Source organism: Pelodiscus sinensis, chromosome 1 (assembly GCF_052426305.1).
Source record: "Pelodiscus sinensis isolate ZL-2025 chromosome 1, ASM5242630v1, whole genome shotgun sequence".
Classification (NCBI taxonomy): Eukaryota; Metazoa; Chordata; order Testudines; family Trionychidae; genus Pelodiscus; species Pelodiscus sinensis.
In genome coordinates this window covers 47,114,263-47,133,645 of record NC_143052.1, presented here as the reverse complement: position 1 = coordinate 47,133,645, position 19,383 = coordinate 47,114,263, and the positions used below count along the sequence as shown (strand labels likewise).

The window sequence follows — 19,383 nt, the reverse complement described above, 5'->3', positions numbered from 1 at the left end:
AGACTTCCGATAATCCGGCACCTTTGGGACCCAGGTGGTGCCGGATTATCAGAAATGCCGGACTATCAGGAGGTACTCTGGCAGGGGCGGGTCTTGTCGGAGGGGAACAGCACCGCAAGGGCTGAACCCTCCGCCATTTTAGAAGAAGGCAAAGCCTGTGAACTGCGGAAGAGGAGAGGTGGCGGCGAGAGGCAGGCAGCTGCATTCAGGAAGTTCTAATCAGTTACACTTACTCCGGCTGGATCCACAGCCGACAGGTCTCAATCTACCTTTTCTCTCTACTGCCTGGGGGCAGGAGAGGGTAGGGGTCGGCAGGGGTGTGCTGAACCCTCCCTCCTGTTGCAGGGAGGCAAAGCCTGCAAGGGGCAGAACCGGAGAGTGGGCAAGAGGCAGGCAGCCACGTTCGGGAAGTTCTAGTCAATTTCACTGTCCCAGGCTAGATCCACAGTGGACAGGCTTTCAATTTACCTTTCCTCTCTACTGCCTGGAGGGGGGGGGGGCAGGAGAAGGTAGGGGTCAGTGGGGGAGGGGGCGGGGGTGTGCCAAACCCTCCCTCCTGCTGCAGGGAGGCAAAGCCTGCAAGCGGCAGAACCAGAGAGGAAGGGAGAAGCAGGCAGCTGTTTCAAGAAGTTCTAGTCAATTACACTGCCCGGGCAACAGGCTCGCAATCTTACCTTTCCTCTCTACTGCCTAAGTAGGGTAGATCCGCAGGTGACAGGCTGCTGCTGAAACTCACAAGAGATCATCTCCCCTCCCTTGTGAGTTTCAGCAGCAGCCTGTCACCTGCGGATCTACCCATTCCCACCGCCCCCCTCTCCCTTAGGCAGTAGAAAGGAAAGGTAGATTGCGAGCCTGTTGCCGGGCAGTGTAATTGACTAGAACTTCTTGAAACAGCTGCCTGCTTCTCCCTCCCTCTCTGGTTCTGGTACTTGCAGGCTTTGCCTCCCTGCAGCAGGAGGGAGGGTTTGGCACACCCCTGCCCCCCCCCCCCGGCCCCTACCTTCCCCTGCCCTCCCTCCTCCAGGCAGTAGAGAAAAAAGGTAGATTGAGAGCCTGTCGGCTGTGGATCCAGCCGGAGTAAGTGTAACTGACTAGAACTTCCTGAATGCGGCTGCCTGCCTCTCCCCTTCCGACACTCGCAGGCTTTGCCTCCCTGCAACAGGAGGGTGGGTTCAGCACCCCTCTACCCGCCGACTCCCTACCCCAGGCAGTAGAGAGGAAAGGTAGACTGAGAGCCTGTAGGCTGTGGATCCAGTCCAGGGCAGTGTAATTGACTAGAAATTCCTGAAGCAGCTGCCTGCCTCTTGCCCCCTCTCCACCACCCTGCAACATGACGGAGAGTTTGGCGCCCCCACCCCTGCCGCCGACCTCGGTCCCCTTCTCCTCCCTCTCTCCTTCCCCTCCCGCCCCCGCAGAGGCAATAGATAGAGCAAAGATAAATTGCAAGCCTGTCGCCTGCAGATCCAGCCGCAGTTAGTGTAATTGATTAACAACTTGAAGCAGCTGCCGGAGCACTTCCGGGTTGCAGTTGGTGCTGGACCATCAGGCGTACCGGACTACTGGATGCCGGACCACTGGAGTTTTACTGTAATTTGTCTCTAAAATTAATTTAAAAATCTAATGTATATTATGTACCAATAATATTTATAATTATTCAATGTTTAGATGTTCCCTACAAGACATTTAACTGCACTGTACAATTTTTCCACAATACAGAGTAAGACTTAAGCTTAAAAAAACAAAACAAAAAAAACTGTGCTTCACTGATCCAGCTTTCCTGCTCTATTTCTCTTTCCCCACTCCTCCTGTTGCTGATTCTTTCTAAAAGGCACTAAAGAAAGCACTAACCAAGTTCAATACAAGCTTCTGAAAACCTGTCCAACTAATAGTGCAGATCTTCAGTTAAAGCTCTCTGTGTACTGAAAAACACTGCTATGTTGAAGGGAAACCATCATCTTAAATATTACACTTCTGTCAAACTATCTGCTTTCATTTCAAGCAATAGCTATAATTACTATAGCAAAGATTATAGATTATATTGTCTCAGAGAAGTAGACGTATTCATCTGTAACTTTCAAAACAAGTAGCCCTGTGGCACCTTAGAGACTAGCAAAAATATATATTGCATCATAAGCAAAACCCACTTATACAAGAGGCCCGACCTGCAAAGCGATTGGTTCCTAAGGAAGCATTGAAAGTCGGGGGCGTCATAACTAGAACCTACATTAAACGTGGTCTGAAGACATAAAAAAGGGATTCCAGCCCCTTCCGCACTTACAAAAATAGTTGTACGTGCAGGGGGTCAGAACTCAGGCAGTTGCAAGTCGGGGGCCTCTTGTACTGTTTTTTTTCCCATCAGATTATTTTGTGCACTTAATAGCACTATGTGTATAGTCAGTTTCCTCTGCATGGGTGGTCAATAATGTAGGCAAGGGAAGGCATAGCCTTCCCAAAACTGCCTACATGCCTGACTGCCTAAGGCTGAGGCTGCCGCCAGGGAAGGCAGTCCAGCTCAGCAACCTGGTTGCCATGGGTCCATGGCATGGCAGCCTGGCTTTACGAGCAGCCAGGGAGAGCTGGGCTGGGGACGCAGCATGGCAGCCCTGGCTCTCCACATGGCCAGGAAAGATCGGGCTGGGAATAGGCGGAGACTCGCTCGGAAAGGGTGGGCCTAGGCTTGCCTTCCCCAGCTAGGCTTTCACCAAAACTCATGTTCCCCTGTATCATCCAAGTCAGAACCCCCTTTCACATGGATAAGTCTCCCACATAGCAAGAGAGAAAGGGGAAACACCCAATGAAAATAGACAAATGTGATTATAAAGCCACAAAAGTTGACCGAGGAACTCTCTGGCAAACATAGTACATGTTGGACCTCCTGGTCTGGCACCCGAGCAGTCCTGGATGAGGGAATTTGCTGCACCAGGGAAGGTCCCCTAACACTGACCCCATCAGCCTGCAGCCCCTCCCTGCTGCCGGCTCCTTCGGCTCTGCTGCTGGCTGGGCAACAAAGGTGCCCCATCCCCAGTGAGGCATGTGGCCCTGGCTGAGCTGCCCTGGCTCAAGCTGGGTTGCTACGGCAGCACCAGTCTTGCAGCAGGGCCAGCATGCAGCCCTGCTACCACGGTCCCACTACACCGCCAGGCTGCTGAAGTCCTGGCCCTGCTACCACCAACCTCACTATGCATGGGGCTCTACACTACTGGCCCTCCTGCCCTGGGGCTCTCTCATTCAGGAAAATCCATGGTCCATTGCTGGATAAGTGTGTCCTGGTTTAGGGAGGTGTAACCTGTCTGTACTTGAAATTACTATATAATCGAGCTCACTCTTGGAAACTGACAAGATTTTAAAAGACTGTTCTCCTTCCATGGATTTAAAATTTGACAATGTTCATTTTAATGGAATACTATGCTGCATTTTAGAAAAATGAAAACATAATGAATGCATATTTATTTAGATTGTACAGCTGATCACCATTCCTGTGGAACTTGGAAGCAATAGAGGGGACATTTTGGCTTACGCAGCCAGGTGGAAAAAGGGAGAAAGTAACTTGAATTTCTTACAGGTACTGTCATATCACAACCCGCACCCCAAAGGGATATATATATTCTTCGGAGGCTTCTTCCCCCACCCCCTCACTTACTTTCTACTGTAAATTGTGCACCTGACATGACAGACTAATCTAATAAGGGTGGAAGAGGTTGTCCCAATCTCTGTTTATAAAATGATTATAAAACTGCTTTATTTCAGCAATGGTATGAGCCTTTGATGTCTATTTGAGTGAGGCCCAGACAGAACTACTACGTCACATTAGGCCAGACTTGAATGTATTCCACCTGACAAGAAGTAAAAACTGAAACATGAAGAGGATTTGTAAAGTAAAATATTGTCAATATAAAATATACGTAATTAAAGCAATAACACTGATTTTCTGTTATTAATACAGTTCCCACATCCAAAAGGAATAAGAGGCTTTCGGCCAAGGGTGGGAGGTGTGTAAGGGAGGTTCAGGAGGCTCAGGGCAATGGGTAGGAATGCAAACTAGCAGGCAACTATACGCCTAGGCTTATTGGTCAATCAAGTCAACTACTCACATTTACCTCAAACCCTTGCTGCCTGCCTTTCTATTAGAGGCAGGAGCGAGGGATAGGCTGCAGCAAAGCAGCCCGTCTGTGGCTAGCCCAGGCTGCCAAAGACACTCCCCTCCCCAGCAACCTTTGTCCACAAGAAGCTTGGAACCCACCCTCTATCAACATGGGCTACTCCCACCAATATTTTCTACTGGTTCCCTTCGTAGACCAGCTCTCCCTGGTGTGCTGCACTGCAGCCTCTGAGGCAGCAGCTCAGGGTAGCAGGGAGCTCCCTGGGAGTGGGGCTGGAGTGCACTGGCTGCCAGCCCCGCCCCCAGAGACTACATAATAATCGATCAACCACTAAGAACTCATGCAGTTAGTTGACTACTCTATTACCTGCTAACTAACATCTGTAGCAGGGGGTGAGGACAGAAATGTTAACAGGTAACAGTTGACTGATACCCAGGAGCAGACCCACCGGGCCCCTACACACCCCTATTTAATCAGTTATCCAGTCAAATTTAACATTTAACTGGTTAACTAATTAAATGGGATTTTACATCCTTAGTTGGGGGCAGAAGGCTGTGGGCTTGTGTGGGAGGTACATGAGTCAGGACTGGGAGATGGGGGAAGAGTGTGAGGAACCCCTGGAGCTGGGTAACTTTACCGGGCCTCAAGGGACCTGTGGGCCATCTGTGTGGAGAAACTACTGCCAGGAAACTGACAAAACTGGCAGCAGTAGGAGCCATCCCCCCCCCCAGCTTCTCCCCAGGGGCTGCTGTCAACAGCACACATCAGGGATAGCACGTAACCTGCCTGCTGCCTCACCTGGCTGCACACACCTGGTGGCCAGCCTGCGGCAGCAGGAGCCCAGCTGGGAGGGCACATCACAAACCATGACCCAGAAGACTCTAAGCAGTGCACCTGGCTGGCTCTTTAAATAGTGTTCCCTGCCAACTTTTTCCAGAGTGCAGCCAGACCTTGAAACTAGGGATGTAAAATCCTGGTTAACCAGTTAAATGTTAAATTCATCACTTTAATTGGGACCCTGCGGGTGGGCAGGGGTAGAAGTGCTCTAGAACAGCCAAGCCCACAGCATGGTGGACAGCTCTGGCTAGGCTGGGCCAAGCCCCTGCACAACAGCGCATGAACCTGACCAGGCCTCCTGCCCATAGAACACTAGAGATGGAAGGGACCTCGAGAGGTCATCAAGTCCAGTCCCCTGCTCTCATGGCAGGACCCAGTACCACCTAGACCAGTGGTCCCCAACCATTTGAGGCTGCCGGGCGCCAGAGGGCAGGGCCCGGGCGGGGCCCTCTCCATGCGCTGCGCGCCCAGAGTGCGGGCGGCCAATTCGCGACGCTCCCGGGGCTGGCGCTCACCTTGCGCCATGCACCCAGGGCCGGCTCCGGCACCATACATGCGCCCTGTGCCCGGGGCCAGGCCAGCCCCGAGCACTTGGCGGGCGCACACAAATGTCCCCACGGGCGCCATGGCGCCCACAGGCACCGTGTTTGGGACCACTGACCTAGACCATCCCTGATAGCTGTCTATCTAAACTGCTCTTAAATATCTCCAGAGATTGAGATTCCACAACCTCCCTAGGCAACTTACTCCAGTGTTTAACCACCCTGACAGTTAGGAAGCTTTTCCTAATGTCCAACCTAAACCTCCCTTGCTGCAGTTTAAGCCAATTGCTTTTTGTCCTAGCCTCAAGGGGCTAAGGTGAACAATTTTTCTCCCTCCTCCTTGTGACACCCTTTTAGATACCTGAAAACTGCTATCATGTCACTAGTAAGGGGATGTTTACTAGTTAACCAGTTACATCCCTACTTGCTGAAATGGTGCACCCCTTATTTTCACCTCTGACTATGAAATGATGTAAATAGCATAATCATTATATTTGGAGAGAAGAGCAGAGCATGTTTATTACAAGCTAAGCTATAGAACACTAGGGAGAAGATCCTCATTTCAAACATGTGTGTAAAAGGCATTTAATACAACAGGGGCCTAATCCTGAAAGGGGGCTCTGGATGTTGTTATAGTAGTCATATTAATAAATGAATTAAAATTATTTAATTACATATTGAATTGTAATTTAGACAAAATATTTTCCTCCACTCTATTTCTTACAGAATCAGAAAAGCAGCGGAACCTCCAAGACCAGTCCCGAAGGAGAGAACCTGCTACATCAGGGGAGGTCTCTTGCCACCAGCCCCCAAGCCCATCACCTGCTGCTGGCAGGCTGCCTCAGCAAGTGTAACTGCCACCAGGCGGATTTGAACCTTGGACCTTAGTGTATGAGACTCTACCATTTGAGCTAAAAGCCTGCTGGCTCTAGCTGTAGAACTCAACTCCCTTGTTCTTATCTGTCATGATAAGTGGTCTAAGTGCCACTACATGGGACAGTGAAGCACACTAGGTGTGTGGGTTACATAAGCACCCTACCTGCCCAGCCCTTCCCCCCCCCGCAACTGGCTGGGTTCCTTACCCAGCTGCTGCTGGCTCCCTGGGATAGCACAGGATTTGGCTCCTGCCGCAGGGCTCTGGCCACACACATCCAGGGGCAGCTGCAGGACTCCAGTCCTGCACTCCAGGGAACTGCAGTGGGGGTCCAGCTCCATCCCCATGCTCCTGGGGAGTGCCAGGAGACTCAGGTTCCATGCAGCCACGGGCTGTTGCAGGGCTCCGGCCCCAGTCTCATCCTACCCTCATCTGGACTGCCAACCCTGTTGCCCTGGCCCCAGCTGGCCCTCCTGGTCTTAGGCTCCCAGGTTCTCTGGTCCAGGAGCATCTGTGTCTTGAAAGAAGACAGATGTTGTCGGACCAGATAGTGCCAGCTTTAGGAGCTACAACCCGTATAAGCAAAAAGGCAGTAATTGGAGATCAGCACAGTTCTAGCAATACAATTTATCTTGTGTTTACTTCAGAAATAGTTAAGGGAAGCACACTACATTAAGATGTCCTTAAACAAAATTAAATTAAAATTTTTTGTGAATGATGGCACGGTAGATTTTTTTTTTTTTAAATAGTAATCAAGATCGTAGACTGTCTCCAGATTATGAAGTCAAGTTTAGGGCCTACTTTATTTGATTGTGACCCTTTTCTTCCCTGAATATTTTAAAAGTGGTCATAAATAGGATAGAATATACAAATCAAAATCAACTGTAAGTGCTAATTTGATTCACAAGTGTCTTACCCTTATCGAAGCTTGCATTAGCACCTCGGTCCAACAGGATACGCACTAATTCCACATTAGCAACACTGGCAGCGTACATCAGAGGAGTCCATCCAAACTGAAAACTAGATTCTACATTCACACCTGTCAAAATGTTAAAAAAAATCCACAAAAGTAAGTAATTCCAACTCCAACATATACAGTAAGCATAAATATTTAAATGTTTTCTCTAATGTGTTCATACCTATTCCTACGGTAAAAAATTCTTTGTTCCATACATTTTCTTACCTCAATTAAAAGACTACCTGTGCTTAGAACTCTAGAAACAAATTCCACAAGTGAATATGCAGAAGCCTGATTAGTAACCCAACAAAATCAAACCACCACATTTGAAACATGATTCCAGAGTCACAAAGACAGATTTTTTAAAAAGACAGCAAAACATAATAATAGCGAAGTTATTCATTTGTGCTCAGATTTATCATCCACTTAAATACCACAGTGGTTCCCACTGATAAAAAAAAGTTTTTGTGGTCTTTCTTCATAAACTGGACTTCGTGTGGGAGATCACCAAACAGGAAATAAGCTGTCTTTAGCAACAGTGAGAGGAGCAAATAATTCCACCCTAGCTGGATGCTAGCCATTTGATCATTTAGAGCTCCCCTACACCAAGCCCTTCTGACCTCTGTCTGCTTTTGCTTTACCATAAACTACCATCGCATTTAGTATTACCTAACTAAAGTTTTCTAGAGGAAAAAAAAACAGGGACTTAACTATGACACCCAGATATGGTTCTAGACTAATGATTGCCTATGCATAAGGGAAAAATATTACCCAACTGTACTTCTGCTTCATTAAAACCATCATTTATACAAGTTTCCTACTATTCAGTCTTTGCTTCTTAGAAGTACATTTGTATTACTTCCCTAGTCAAGAGTTTGGACCACCAGACCCTATATCTGACTATTACATATAATTACTTGACAAACAAATGCTCCTTTCTGAGCATTCCAATCAATTCTTGCAAATGTCCAGGAGATGCTGTCAAGACAAACATAATACAAGATGCTCAATGAAAGACTTTATAAAAGTACCCCAAAATATTTTAAAAATAAGGTGCATGAGAAGAATTCCTCAAACACAAAGAATTAGGGAATAGGACTGCTAAAACACTGTATTGCTGAAATTTGCGGTGGGAGGCATAAGGAAGGGGCACCGCTGATCAGCCTTTCCTTCTCATTACCGCAAAAATCAGAATTACATTACCTAATTAGAGAAGTGTTAAAATCATTAATACCAAGGATTATCAGCCCCTTCGTGTCTGTGCCCTCTGAATCAACAATAGCAAATGGCTCATGTCCATTTGTGCAGGGGGCCTTTGCCTTTCTGGGAATGGAAAAGGGTCCAGGTAACATACAAAGGACTACCACTGGGGAACAAGACAGGTCTGTAGAGAGCAGAAACTTACACCTCTCCTTGAATGAGCCACCTCACTGTACAGTCACTGCAAGGAAGCTTTGATTTGCCATTAAGGTAGATAGAGACAGGAGTTTTTGACTTCTCTCTCCAAAAAGTCATCTTGGGACAAAGCTGCCTGTATCCAACAGCTGTATGAAGAGCAAACCATTTCCAAATTGGGATGGGGGACACTCAGAAAATGAAACAAAACCAGGCACCTGTTATATGGAACTACACAACAGCCAAAGAAAGTAGAGCCAGTTTAAGCATATGCTTACCGGACTATCGATTAGTGACTCAAGTAGTCACTCCCACCCCCTTGCTGCCTCTATCAGAGAGAGGCAGCAAGGGGAGGAGGAAGCAGGAGCCAATGCTCGGGGGAGCCGGCTTAAAAGCCAATTCTCCTCAGCACCATCTCCAGGGTGAGGAGAAAGCAGAGGTGCAGTGGGAAACTGATGGCACTTCTGCCTTTGAAATGTAGCAAGAACAGGGCTCTTGCTTCATTTCAAAAGCAGAAGCTCTGAAGGGAGCACGTGGCAAGCAGGGTTCTCAAGCAGACTCCACTGGCTCCATGCTCCCTGAGCACTTTGCCTTTGAAAAATACAAGAGCCTCCTATGGCTCTTGCACATTTCCAAAGCAGGGAGCACAGGGCCAGTGGGGGACTGCTTAAACCAGCGGGGCTCTTGCTACATTTCAAAGGTGGAGGCGCCTTTTTTGACTAATCCAATAGTCGATGTAAATTCCATTGACTATTCAATTAGTTGGTTAATCTAAATGTAACATCCCTAGATCCAGTTCAGAAGCCTACAGTGTTACAGGAACCTATTAGAAGAAAAAAAAAAAAGAAATATGGCTGGAATTGAGATTAGGGATTTGAACGTGTAAACCATTAACCAATGAGCCTAGGCTAATTGATGAACATATATGGTTCCACACAGGTCCTCCCTGGCTAGAACTACTAGATAATGAAAATCACCCAAGAGATGTGCAGAATGGAAGCTAAGCAAAACAGAAAGATAGAAGGGCAAAAGTTTGGTAATGAAACAGGCAAGTGAGGGTTAGGGGGAAAGAAACATCAAGAGACGATGGAATGGCAATATCAGGGAAAAGAAAATGTAGGAAAAACAGCAAAACCACAGTGCTCTAAACACTAGATGGAATGTTATAATTTGTTGCAGAGATGTGGGACTAGCAGTGGATTACAACTGCAAGTGAGTAGGGTAGTCTACATTTTCCTGGTGGGAAACAACATGAAATAAATCACTGAAGAGGGATGAGTGAAGTCCATATAGGCGCAACTCTTGATTTTACAACATGCCATATCCTTCAGGCAAATGCTGTCTCTGACGAGTAGTACGGATTGTTAGATATCTTGTAACTAAATGGTTGTATAACTGCATGAAATAGGTTACATGCCTATTCAACAGCTCCCGGGGGTGGGGCTGGCAGACAGTGAACTCCCAGCTCCACTCCTGGGGAGCCCCCTGCCACCCTATGTATCAGCAGCTCAGAACCCACACAGACAGGGGCTGCTGCTGTGGACCAGCCTCTGTCCGCACCTGGTCAAGGCTCTCTACAGACAGAGGCTGCTCCGTGAGATGCCAGAGCAGCCTCTGTCTGCGGATTGCTCAGCGCTCCCACGGACAGGGGCTGCTGCCGTGGACCAGCCTCTGTCCACAGCGGGCCCAGGCTGCTCCGTGGCTCCCCTTCCTTGGTCACTCATGAGTATAACTGTCCCTACTCTCACATGCCCCCCTTTCTGTTTGATGTAAAAAAAAAAAAAATCACATTCCACACATACCCCATTGTCCTGGCACAGCTAAACCTTGACTTTGCTTTAAGTTCTGATAAGAGGAAGCTACATACCAAATTTGATGATCCTAACTCTCACAGTTTAGCAGGAGTCTTTGAACAAACAGATGAATATACAGATGCACAAACTTTCTAAAATATACAGTAGACATAACTCAGTCATGTGGTTTGTCTGCTCTCTCTATTGCTATCGCTATGATAAGAAGGGTGTTTAGCAGTGAGTGAAGATTATATTTGTTTTATAGTATGCAATACTGTGCAAACAACCTTACAAAAATCAAACTAATTCCTTCTCAAAAGGGCCTTGAAAGCTTTATAGACAAAAATGAGAAAAATGGAGACCTAGACATAAGATGATGAGCGAGAGGATGATTAGTGCACATCATATGGAACCTGTGACTTCTGCAGTCTTTTCATTTAATATTCCTTTATAGACCCGTATCTTTCCCTTTTTTCTAGTCCTCTCACACACCCCAGTCCTCATTTAATATAGCTATTAAATCCTTAATTATAATTAACCCCATCTCATTAACAAAACTTTTATCATGTTATCCTCCACAAAGTTAAGCACAAGTAATCTCTTAACCATACAAGACAGCTGACAAGACATAGAATACTAGAACTGGAAGGGACCTCAAGAGGTCATTAAGTACAATCCCCCGCCCACACAGCAGGACCAAACACTATCTAGATCCGGGTTTCGCAACCTATGGGTCGCTATTTCATTTCAAAAGGGTTGCCAACTGTCTCCCAAGGTGGCTCTGCCCCCTACTTCCCCCTGTTTTTGAATTGCCTTGGGTCATCAAGTCTTCCTGAATTGTCAAAATGGGTCCCCATCTGGAAAAGGTTGGGAACCTCTAATCTAGATTATCTCTGTTAGATGTCTATCTAACTGCTCTTCAATATCTCCAGTGAGGAGATTTCACAACCCCCCTAGGCAGAATTACAGTCTCCTGAAAAACAACAAGTGTACCTCACAGGGGCTTCTGCTACTGTGTATCTCCTGAAGGAAGCCAGGAACAACTTTAAGGGGCCACGCCTTATAAAATGCTCTAGGCTTTACTCTAATAGCCTCAACAGTCCCTCTTTCTATGCTGCTGTGTATTCTAGAAATTCCTTTTATAGAAAACAAAGACATCACACTTTTTGTGCTATATATACACAATTTATCACCTATTTTGCAACTCAGGTAGAAAACAAAACAAAAAGGTGTTGACATCTTTAAACTCTTTCCTTTGCCCTTCAATGCAATTTTTTTAAGTGCTTGTTAAGGCCAGATTTTACCAGAGGTTTTTCTTTAACTAGCTGGGTTCCAGAAATATAAAGATAATGATCTGTGATTCACCTTCAGAGGCACTTGGCATAAAAGTACCTTCCTTATCTCTGAACAGAACAGTACACTGCTTCTCTAGTAGCATTTTGTCCAAATATTCTGTTAGTTTTTCTTACTACCAATAGGAAAGCTACTTTTGTAGATACAAAATGAGATCTGAAGTTCAAAAGGTGAATGAGGTAATAACTGAAGAACTAAGGTCAGGTTCCACGTAGGGACTCTTATCCTCAAGAGAGTCAAGCTACTTGACACCTATGAAAATTAAGAGAATGTAAAAACTGATTTGTTTGGCCCATTCCTAAAATAAACTTAAGCCCACAAACCATTCATATTCAGACTCAGTTCATTTGTCCTCTAAAACTTCAAAGATGTAAATCACTGGTGGATTTATATGAATTTGAGTGGGAGAGCAAGAGTGCTCAAAATAATCATTTCTCTGCTTACTCTGTCACTTGGCAAAAAGACAAAGATCTAGCCCAAGTCTAACTAAAATTTTAGCATTCAGTCAGTTTTCACAGTTGAAGTAAAGAAGAGAGTGTATGGTCAAGCAAATTAATTCTGAGAATTTAGTTTTATTGGCCACTGCAGAGCAATCAATTTTTTCCCATCTTTGTGGACGCAAGGGAAAATGGTGCAAAAAGGCAAAAATTAAATATAAAGACCATTCAAGTATGTGGTCTTTAGTCTCATGCTAAAAAACTAATTTGAAATAAACTGTGATAAATACTATTTTTGAAGTGCTCAAAAAATATGCTACCATTGTCTTCAAGATTTTTTTTTTGCAGCGCCGAAGGCAGAGATGAGGAACCTGGCTTGCCTGGATCTGGCCCCAGAGGCTCAGGGCCCCCTCATCACCTCACCATGGGGCTGGAGCACACAAAATCTCACTTGTGTGTGGCCCCCAACTGATTTCTGTGGGTCAGTGAGCCCCATCCCAAAAAAGGTTCCCCACCCTGACCTAAGGAATGAAGTATAGCCACAAAGAACTGTTCTGAGGATAGAATAAGCTGTTTCTTCTACCTCTTAATGACCCAAGTTGGTGTCTTCATTGTATTGCACACTTTTTTATTCACTCTATTTACGTACATTTCTAAGGCAACTTTCTCTGTGGCATCCATGAAGTCAACTGCATCAAAATGAAAAGATGCTCTTTATATAAAGATCTATTTGATTGCCTGTTCCTTTATCTACTCACTTCCCCAGCAAACCCAGAATTTAGCCTACATTATTGACAATGTGAGAGCCCAGAGTTCCCTTCACCCCATGTTCAGCTCCAACACCAAAAACCTTTGGATGGACTAGTTCCTTACTGAAAATACGCTAATTCTTGGACACTTTGCCATGTTTACTTATGAAGCAAAATTGACACTTAGACTATATGTAATTTCTCATGGGCTGCTTTAGTTTGTAACAGGGACCTCTATGACCCCAGAACCAACTCCTCACCCAACTGAATACCTGCTCTACTACTACTGCTCTTCAAAAAAGCTAATGAAAAATTTAACATTGGTTCAGTGGTATATGAGTAAGCAGTTTGGGCAGTCTCAGAATCAGCCACACCATTTCTGCTAAAAATTTAAATAAAAATACTTGTGGCAGACAGCAACATCAAAAATTTTACACTGAATGGTTAAAGTTTGCCTAAGTTATAAGCCATTAAAAACAAGGACTTAGAACGTAAAATGTTAGGCAACCCTTACTACACAGGCACCACTATCAGCACCATTTATCAACAAAGAAAGCTGACAAACTATGAGTCACAAACACTTCATTCAAAATGACGTTATTTGCTTCACCCTTTCAAACAATCAATTTTGCCGTAACTGTGCTTTACGTAAAACGATCACACTTCAAACGACTGTCAAGAATACCACTAATTTTTTATTTTCAGAATTACAAGATATATCATCTGAAAATAAAACCCTGAATTTACTAACAAGCTATAATTTTCCAGAAATTACACCAATTTTCTTAGACTAGAAGCTCTTCGCTGCTAAACTCTGGTTTTATGTTTAAGCACACCTTTCTGAAGATCACCACAAGGTAGATTAATTTATATGCATAGTTAGCTGACTGACCACTCTAACTTTCCTGGATACTGCAGTAAAGGATCCAATCCCGCAATACTGGATTAACAGAAATGTTTTCAAATGGAGGAAGTCCTTTTAAAAATCAAATAAGTATTTTTTAAGCAAAATTTCTAACAGTGAATAACACCACACAGATTGATTAAAGATTCAGACATCTTAAAATCGGACAATCCAACAATCTGTAACTACTATTTCCAGGACAGCTCCAAATGCAGATCACAGGCACAATCATGTATGTGTGCAATTTCCAACCGGGACAGGTATAAAAAAAAGCTGAAAAGCAAGAGCCACTGAATTCCCACTTTCAGTTTAACCCCATGACACAAATTTATCATATTTTATTTGCAAACCTATTATTCTCTTTTTAAAATAAAGAGAACAAAATATATGGAGATTTAGATGCTACTATACAGCATGCTTAGTATAGCCCATCCCAAAGGACACTATATACATCAATCAAGAACTCGGAACATCAGAGCTATGTTATACAACGTTATTCCCGGCAAACTAACGACTTTGTGGCAATATTGGATGATGACCCACTCATAAGGAGATATTTATTCAAAATGTAATTACAGAATTTCTATTGAATTTGTACTGTTTTACCAATGTTTGATTTTACATACACAGAGTTGGCAATATTGTCCATTGAAATGAGAAATTTAGAAGGCCTTCAAATTACATTTTTCCAAATTCAGTATATTTAAGTTTACAATCCACTTTTCCTCACCTGAATTTAAAAGTTCTTCAATCATGGACACATTCCCAGAAGTCAAAGCTTTCTTTAATGCTTCATCCTTGTCTTCTAACTGCAATATTTTACTAAATTGCTAAACACGCAAGAAAATAAAATCAAAGCTAAGTTACTTCATAAAAAAACATTAATACCCATTTTTTCTACTCAACTTTCAACATGCTTTGGAAGGCATGGTTGGAAAGGAAATAGAGGAAAAATAATTGCTTTCTTTCCTCTAGCTTGGTCTGAATAATCTCCAGGATTCGTTTAAATTCTACTATAACTTACTGACAAAGGGCAAGATAAGCGAAAGAGCACAGAAAATAATTTGTTGAGTTCTACATTGAAACATGTTACTGTAAAAATAGCACTCTTTTCCCCCCAACAGATCTGCTCTCCTGGCACATTCCACCATACTGGCTTATACTTAAAAAATGTGTGTGTTTTTTTTTTTTTTTTTTTTAGGAACCAACACAGCTCTTGGAGAGGTATATGCAGGTTTTTACTTACACAGAAATAACTACATTCCTAAGCAAGGATACCAACTGTCAAAAGAGGTACTGAGTCCAATGCTGGCAGTACCATCTAATGATAATACTCCCGACTGTGTGGCCCAATGGCATGAGTCAGTGGCAGGATTCTACAGAATTAGGGTTAAGTACATAGGCCTATTTGTTAACCAGGGATAGAATTCAGGGTCTGACTTTTTGGTACTCTTATATGCTTACTAATGTGTGAGAACAAAGATCAAAGACACTGTTTTTTTTGACCACACATCGGTTTGGTAGTATAATAAATAGGGCTCTGTGTCTGTCAAGGAAGTCACAGATTCTGTGATTTTCTGTGACTTCTGTAGCAGCAAGTGTGTTTGATCCCAGGGACAGCCACACCAACTGCTGCTGGAGCAGCTCCACAGTCAACTGCTTGGGTGGCTACAGGGAGCTGGGCTCAGTGCGGCTGAACCTGAGACCACTTTGGCAATGGTCGTGGGGGTAGCCAAAGCAGCCTCAGCTCAGCAGTTCCCGTGGCAATCAGAGCAGTGGCAGCCAGCAGTCCTATCGCTGCTGGAACAGCCCCAGGAGCCAGTTGCACCCACCAGTGCTTGGGTGGCCCCAGGTTTGGGTTAACCCCAGGGACCACCCAAGAAGCAGCAGTCCTGGAGGTAGCAGAAGTAGCGGTGTGTGGGGACCCCCAGCAGGTGGTGGTCCCCGGCAGTTGGTGCATACACAACAGAATCTAAGGCCAATGCACTCATATAGATAAAACTGAACCAGTAATAGATTTGTGGTCAAAAACTGCAAGTGCTGATAGAATACTGGGGTGGAGTGGAATCATTAATATTTTACTATTGATTGTTTCCAGCTATAACACGTGGTAAAGTGTTACCTAACCTCTGCCATTCCTTGTTTTAACATTTACTATTCCTTACAAGAATATTAGAAGTCTAGCCTAACCTGACAAATAGACTTGGAAGGATTAGATACTTATTGGCAAACGTGAACTTCATTATACACACAAAACAATGAAAGATATTCTATTATTATTATTGTTGTTATTATTATTATTAATAACAACAATTTTTTTTTCTGATAGGCAAAGTGCAAAAAACCCCACTGCTTGAAAAAATAAGCAATATTTTCAATGGTTCTTGAATCTTGCCATTATAAGTCATCAAATTTTCAGTTTGTATCAAAGGTTTTCAGAAGGTCTTAAGAAAGGGCTTAATTGCTGAAAATGTAGTGCCTGCTGGTTCTGCTCTACTGCTTTGCCAGCCCTGCTCCCAGGGAGCCAGGTGTCACTCAAACCTGCAGCAAATCCTCCCCAGGAGCGTAGCTGGCAGCCCCTTACAATCCTACTCCAAGAGAAGCTTCGCTGCAGCTTCTGTATAACTTTTTAAAGTTATACTGCAGAACCCACTGCAGCATGTAACCGTTAAAAATCCTTGAACTTACATTTTTACATGACTTTTTACATCCCTATTTTCAACTGGTTAATACTGAAGCCTCTTTGCTACACAGCAACACAAAATGTTCAAATAACCGGGATTTTACATTCTTACTGGCTAACCAGTTATGTTTAACCAGTTAACTCTTCTTGACAAGAATCCCACGATGGCAGAATGCTCCAGCCTGATCAGGCCACCAGTTAACAGTAAGCATCACCTTTACTGTTTAAACTGTTACATCCCTACTAGCCAGCGATAAAGCGAACACTAAGTGCATGATGTGCAGTCACAATATTTAATAGCTCAATCCATCTCTCAACTATTATAGTCAGGGCACAAAAAACGAACTAGGAAACTGGTCACCTCTATTGCAAAGTCTAAATAACAAATCTTACATCAGCTATAGTCCACAGATTAGTAATTTTGTTCACTCAAAATATTTACTGAATCCTCAAAAAAGTCCCAATTCAGCAAAGCATTTAGGCAGGTGCTTATTTCTATGACTATTAGGGATATAGTAATATAACCATTTAAACGGTTAACAGATAAGCATGAGCTTATTGGTTACAGTAATGGTTACATGCCGGCTGCTAGACCCGCTTCTGGGAAGTCAGGTGCCACCCAGCACTGCTGACTCTGTATCAAAGCTTGCAACATGGGGCAGCAGCCAGCTTCTTGAGAGCGGGGCTACAAGCTGAGAGCCAGCTGCCTTATTGCTCTGCTTTCTCTAATACAGAGCCTGGCAGCCCTGACATACAGGCAGCAGCATGGGCCAGGAGCCACCTCCCACTATCTGCTGCCCCACTCCTAGGGAGCCAGCCATGCTGCCAGCTCTGGAGTATAAACTTTATACCGCAGAGCCCAGAGCATGTAACCTCTTAGATTTTCAGCAGTTACACAGTTTCTTAATTAACCACCTTTTAACATCTCTAATGCCTATTAAACATACTTGAGCAGATGCACCACTTAAGTTAATATCACAAAGTCCCTCTTCAGAGTGCATTTGAACGTTTAAATTTGAATCCTATAAAACACAGGAATCTTAAAAATACGAATTTGCTTGGTAATAGAAAGGTAGCCATGTTAGTCTGATCTTGCAAAAGGAAAAACTATGTAGCACTTTAAAGACTAACAAGATGGTTTAAGAGGTGATGAGCTTTCATGGGCCAGACCCACGTCCTCAGATCATATTCTGGAAAAGAATTGGCATGATCCTATATACCAAAGGAATACAATGAAAAAAGTGAACACATTATTAAACTGACAAATCAGATTTAATACAGAAAGTGGAGTGAGGGAGAAGGAGGGAGGGAGGGAATTGCTATTTATGAGCCAATGAATGGCTAATCAGGGGTGATAAGTGGGGAAGCTATCTTTATAATGGTTAAGGTAATTAGCATCTTTGTTAAGGCCCATTCATAAAGTGTCAAATTTAAGCATGAAAGAAAGTTCTGAAATGTCCCTCTAATCTGCTGTTAAAGTCTCTTTGATGTAAAATGCATGTAGTAAGGTCGTTAAGATTATGTCCAGGTAAGTTGGAATGAAAAGCAACTTGTGAAGATGTCTGATTTGTGGGCATTAATTCTTTTGCGAAATGTCTGAGAAGTCTGTCCAATACACACAGCAGAAGGACACTGTTGGCACGGCTAGAAAACTGCAAGAGGTTGGAACGCCCATGCAAAACGGATGCAATGGAGGACAGCTGAGTGGAACTGTCCTTCCCCATTACAATCGTCAAGACAGTGCTTGGCCCGGGCTGCTCCTAACGCCATTCTGATACACGGCCTAGTTACACTCCAGCACAAAAACCAACGGAGAAGGAAGTCGCGAGGCGCAGGAAGGCTGCGGCGCGCGGCGGCACAAGCCACGCGCGGGCGGGGAGGCGCCCGGGGGAGGGGAGACTTGGGGCTCGGCTGGGGCAGCGCAGGCCACGCGCGGGGCGGCCGCCGCAGGACGCTCTAGCGCAGCAGCCGGGCGGGACCGGGAGGCGCTCTCGGCCGCCCCCGCCGCGCCCCAGCACCAACCGGCCGCCCCCACCTGCGGCTCGTCCTGCGCGAAGCCGATGACCCAGCGGTCCTCGTCACTGTCGCTGCTCTCCCCTCCCCCGGCCACCGCCAGCGCGCGGGAAGCCCCCGACATGGCCGCTGCAGCCCGCGCGCCCACACACCGCAGCCTCGTTTCCGCTCCCCGCTGCCAGAGCGGGAAACCCGGCCACGTGGGAAAGCTCTGCGGGTCACGTGGTCGTTGCGGAGGGCTGGGCGGGGCTCTGTGGGGGGGTTGAGGTTACCTGGGTAACTCCTCTCAGGGCTCCATGTTTTGCATTTCTTAAAGCTGCTTAAATCTCTGCCTGGAGCAGCAAAGCCCCCTCCTTGGGCCCTGCACGAAGTGCTATTGATTTCAATAGGAGCTGGTGCTCTCTGCTAGTGCCTCTGGGACAGACACGGCACAACCTCTCAACCATGGTGTCTGCTACTTAGCCAATGGACTGAGTAAACCCCTTGGTCCTCTGAGTTCTTTTGCTCTTAGAACAAGAGTCAGGGGTTGTACTGGATGGCAAAGTTTGAAGTAACACCACATTGCCATGGAAAGGGGAGTTGAGTCAGCATTCTTATCATCTCCTTTCAGCATCACTAACTTCACAAATTTCTGTTTACAAAACAAATTGGGAACCCAATCTCACATTGTTTACCCAAATAAAACTGCTATTTCATGTCACTGTGAGATATGGGTGGGTAAAGACAAAGTGAAGAATTTGGCACT

At 45.0% G+C, this 19,383-nt stretch overlaps 1 protein-coding gene across 1 annotated transcript in view; it reads right to left on the bottom strand.

The window, feature by feature from the left end:
* Positions 1-18,870, bottom strand: part of ASZ1 (ankyrin repeat, SAM and basic leucine zipper domain containing 1) — an 88,745-nt gene extending 69,875 nt beyond the window's left edge. Inside the window, exons 1-3 of the mRNA XM_014573333.4 lie at positions 18,661-18,870; positions 14,673-14,772; positions 7,270-7,392 (exon numbers count right to left, since the gene is read on the bottom strand). Of these exons, the coding sequence (XP_014428819.4) occupies positions 7,270-7,392; positions 14,673-14,772; positions 18,661-18,762 (325 nt within the window). The 5' untranslated portion in view covers positions 18,763-18,870. The remainder of the gene's footprint in view (positions 1-7,269; positions 7,393-14,672; positions 14,773-18,660) is intronic.
* Between the last annotated feature and the right edge of the window lie 513 nt (positions 18,871-19,383).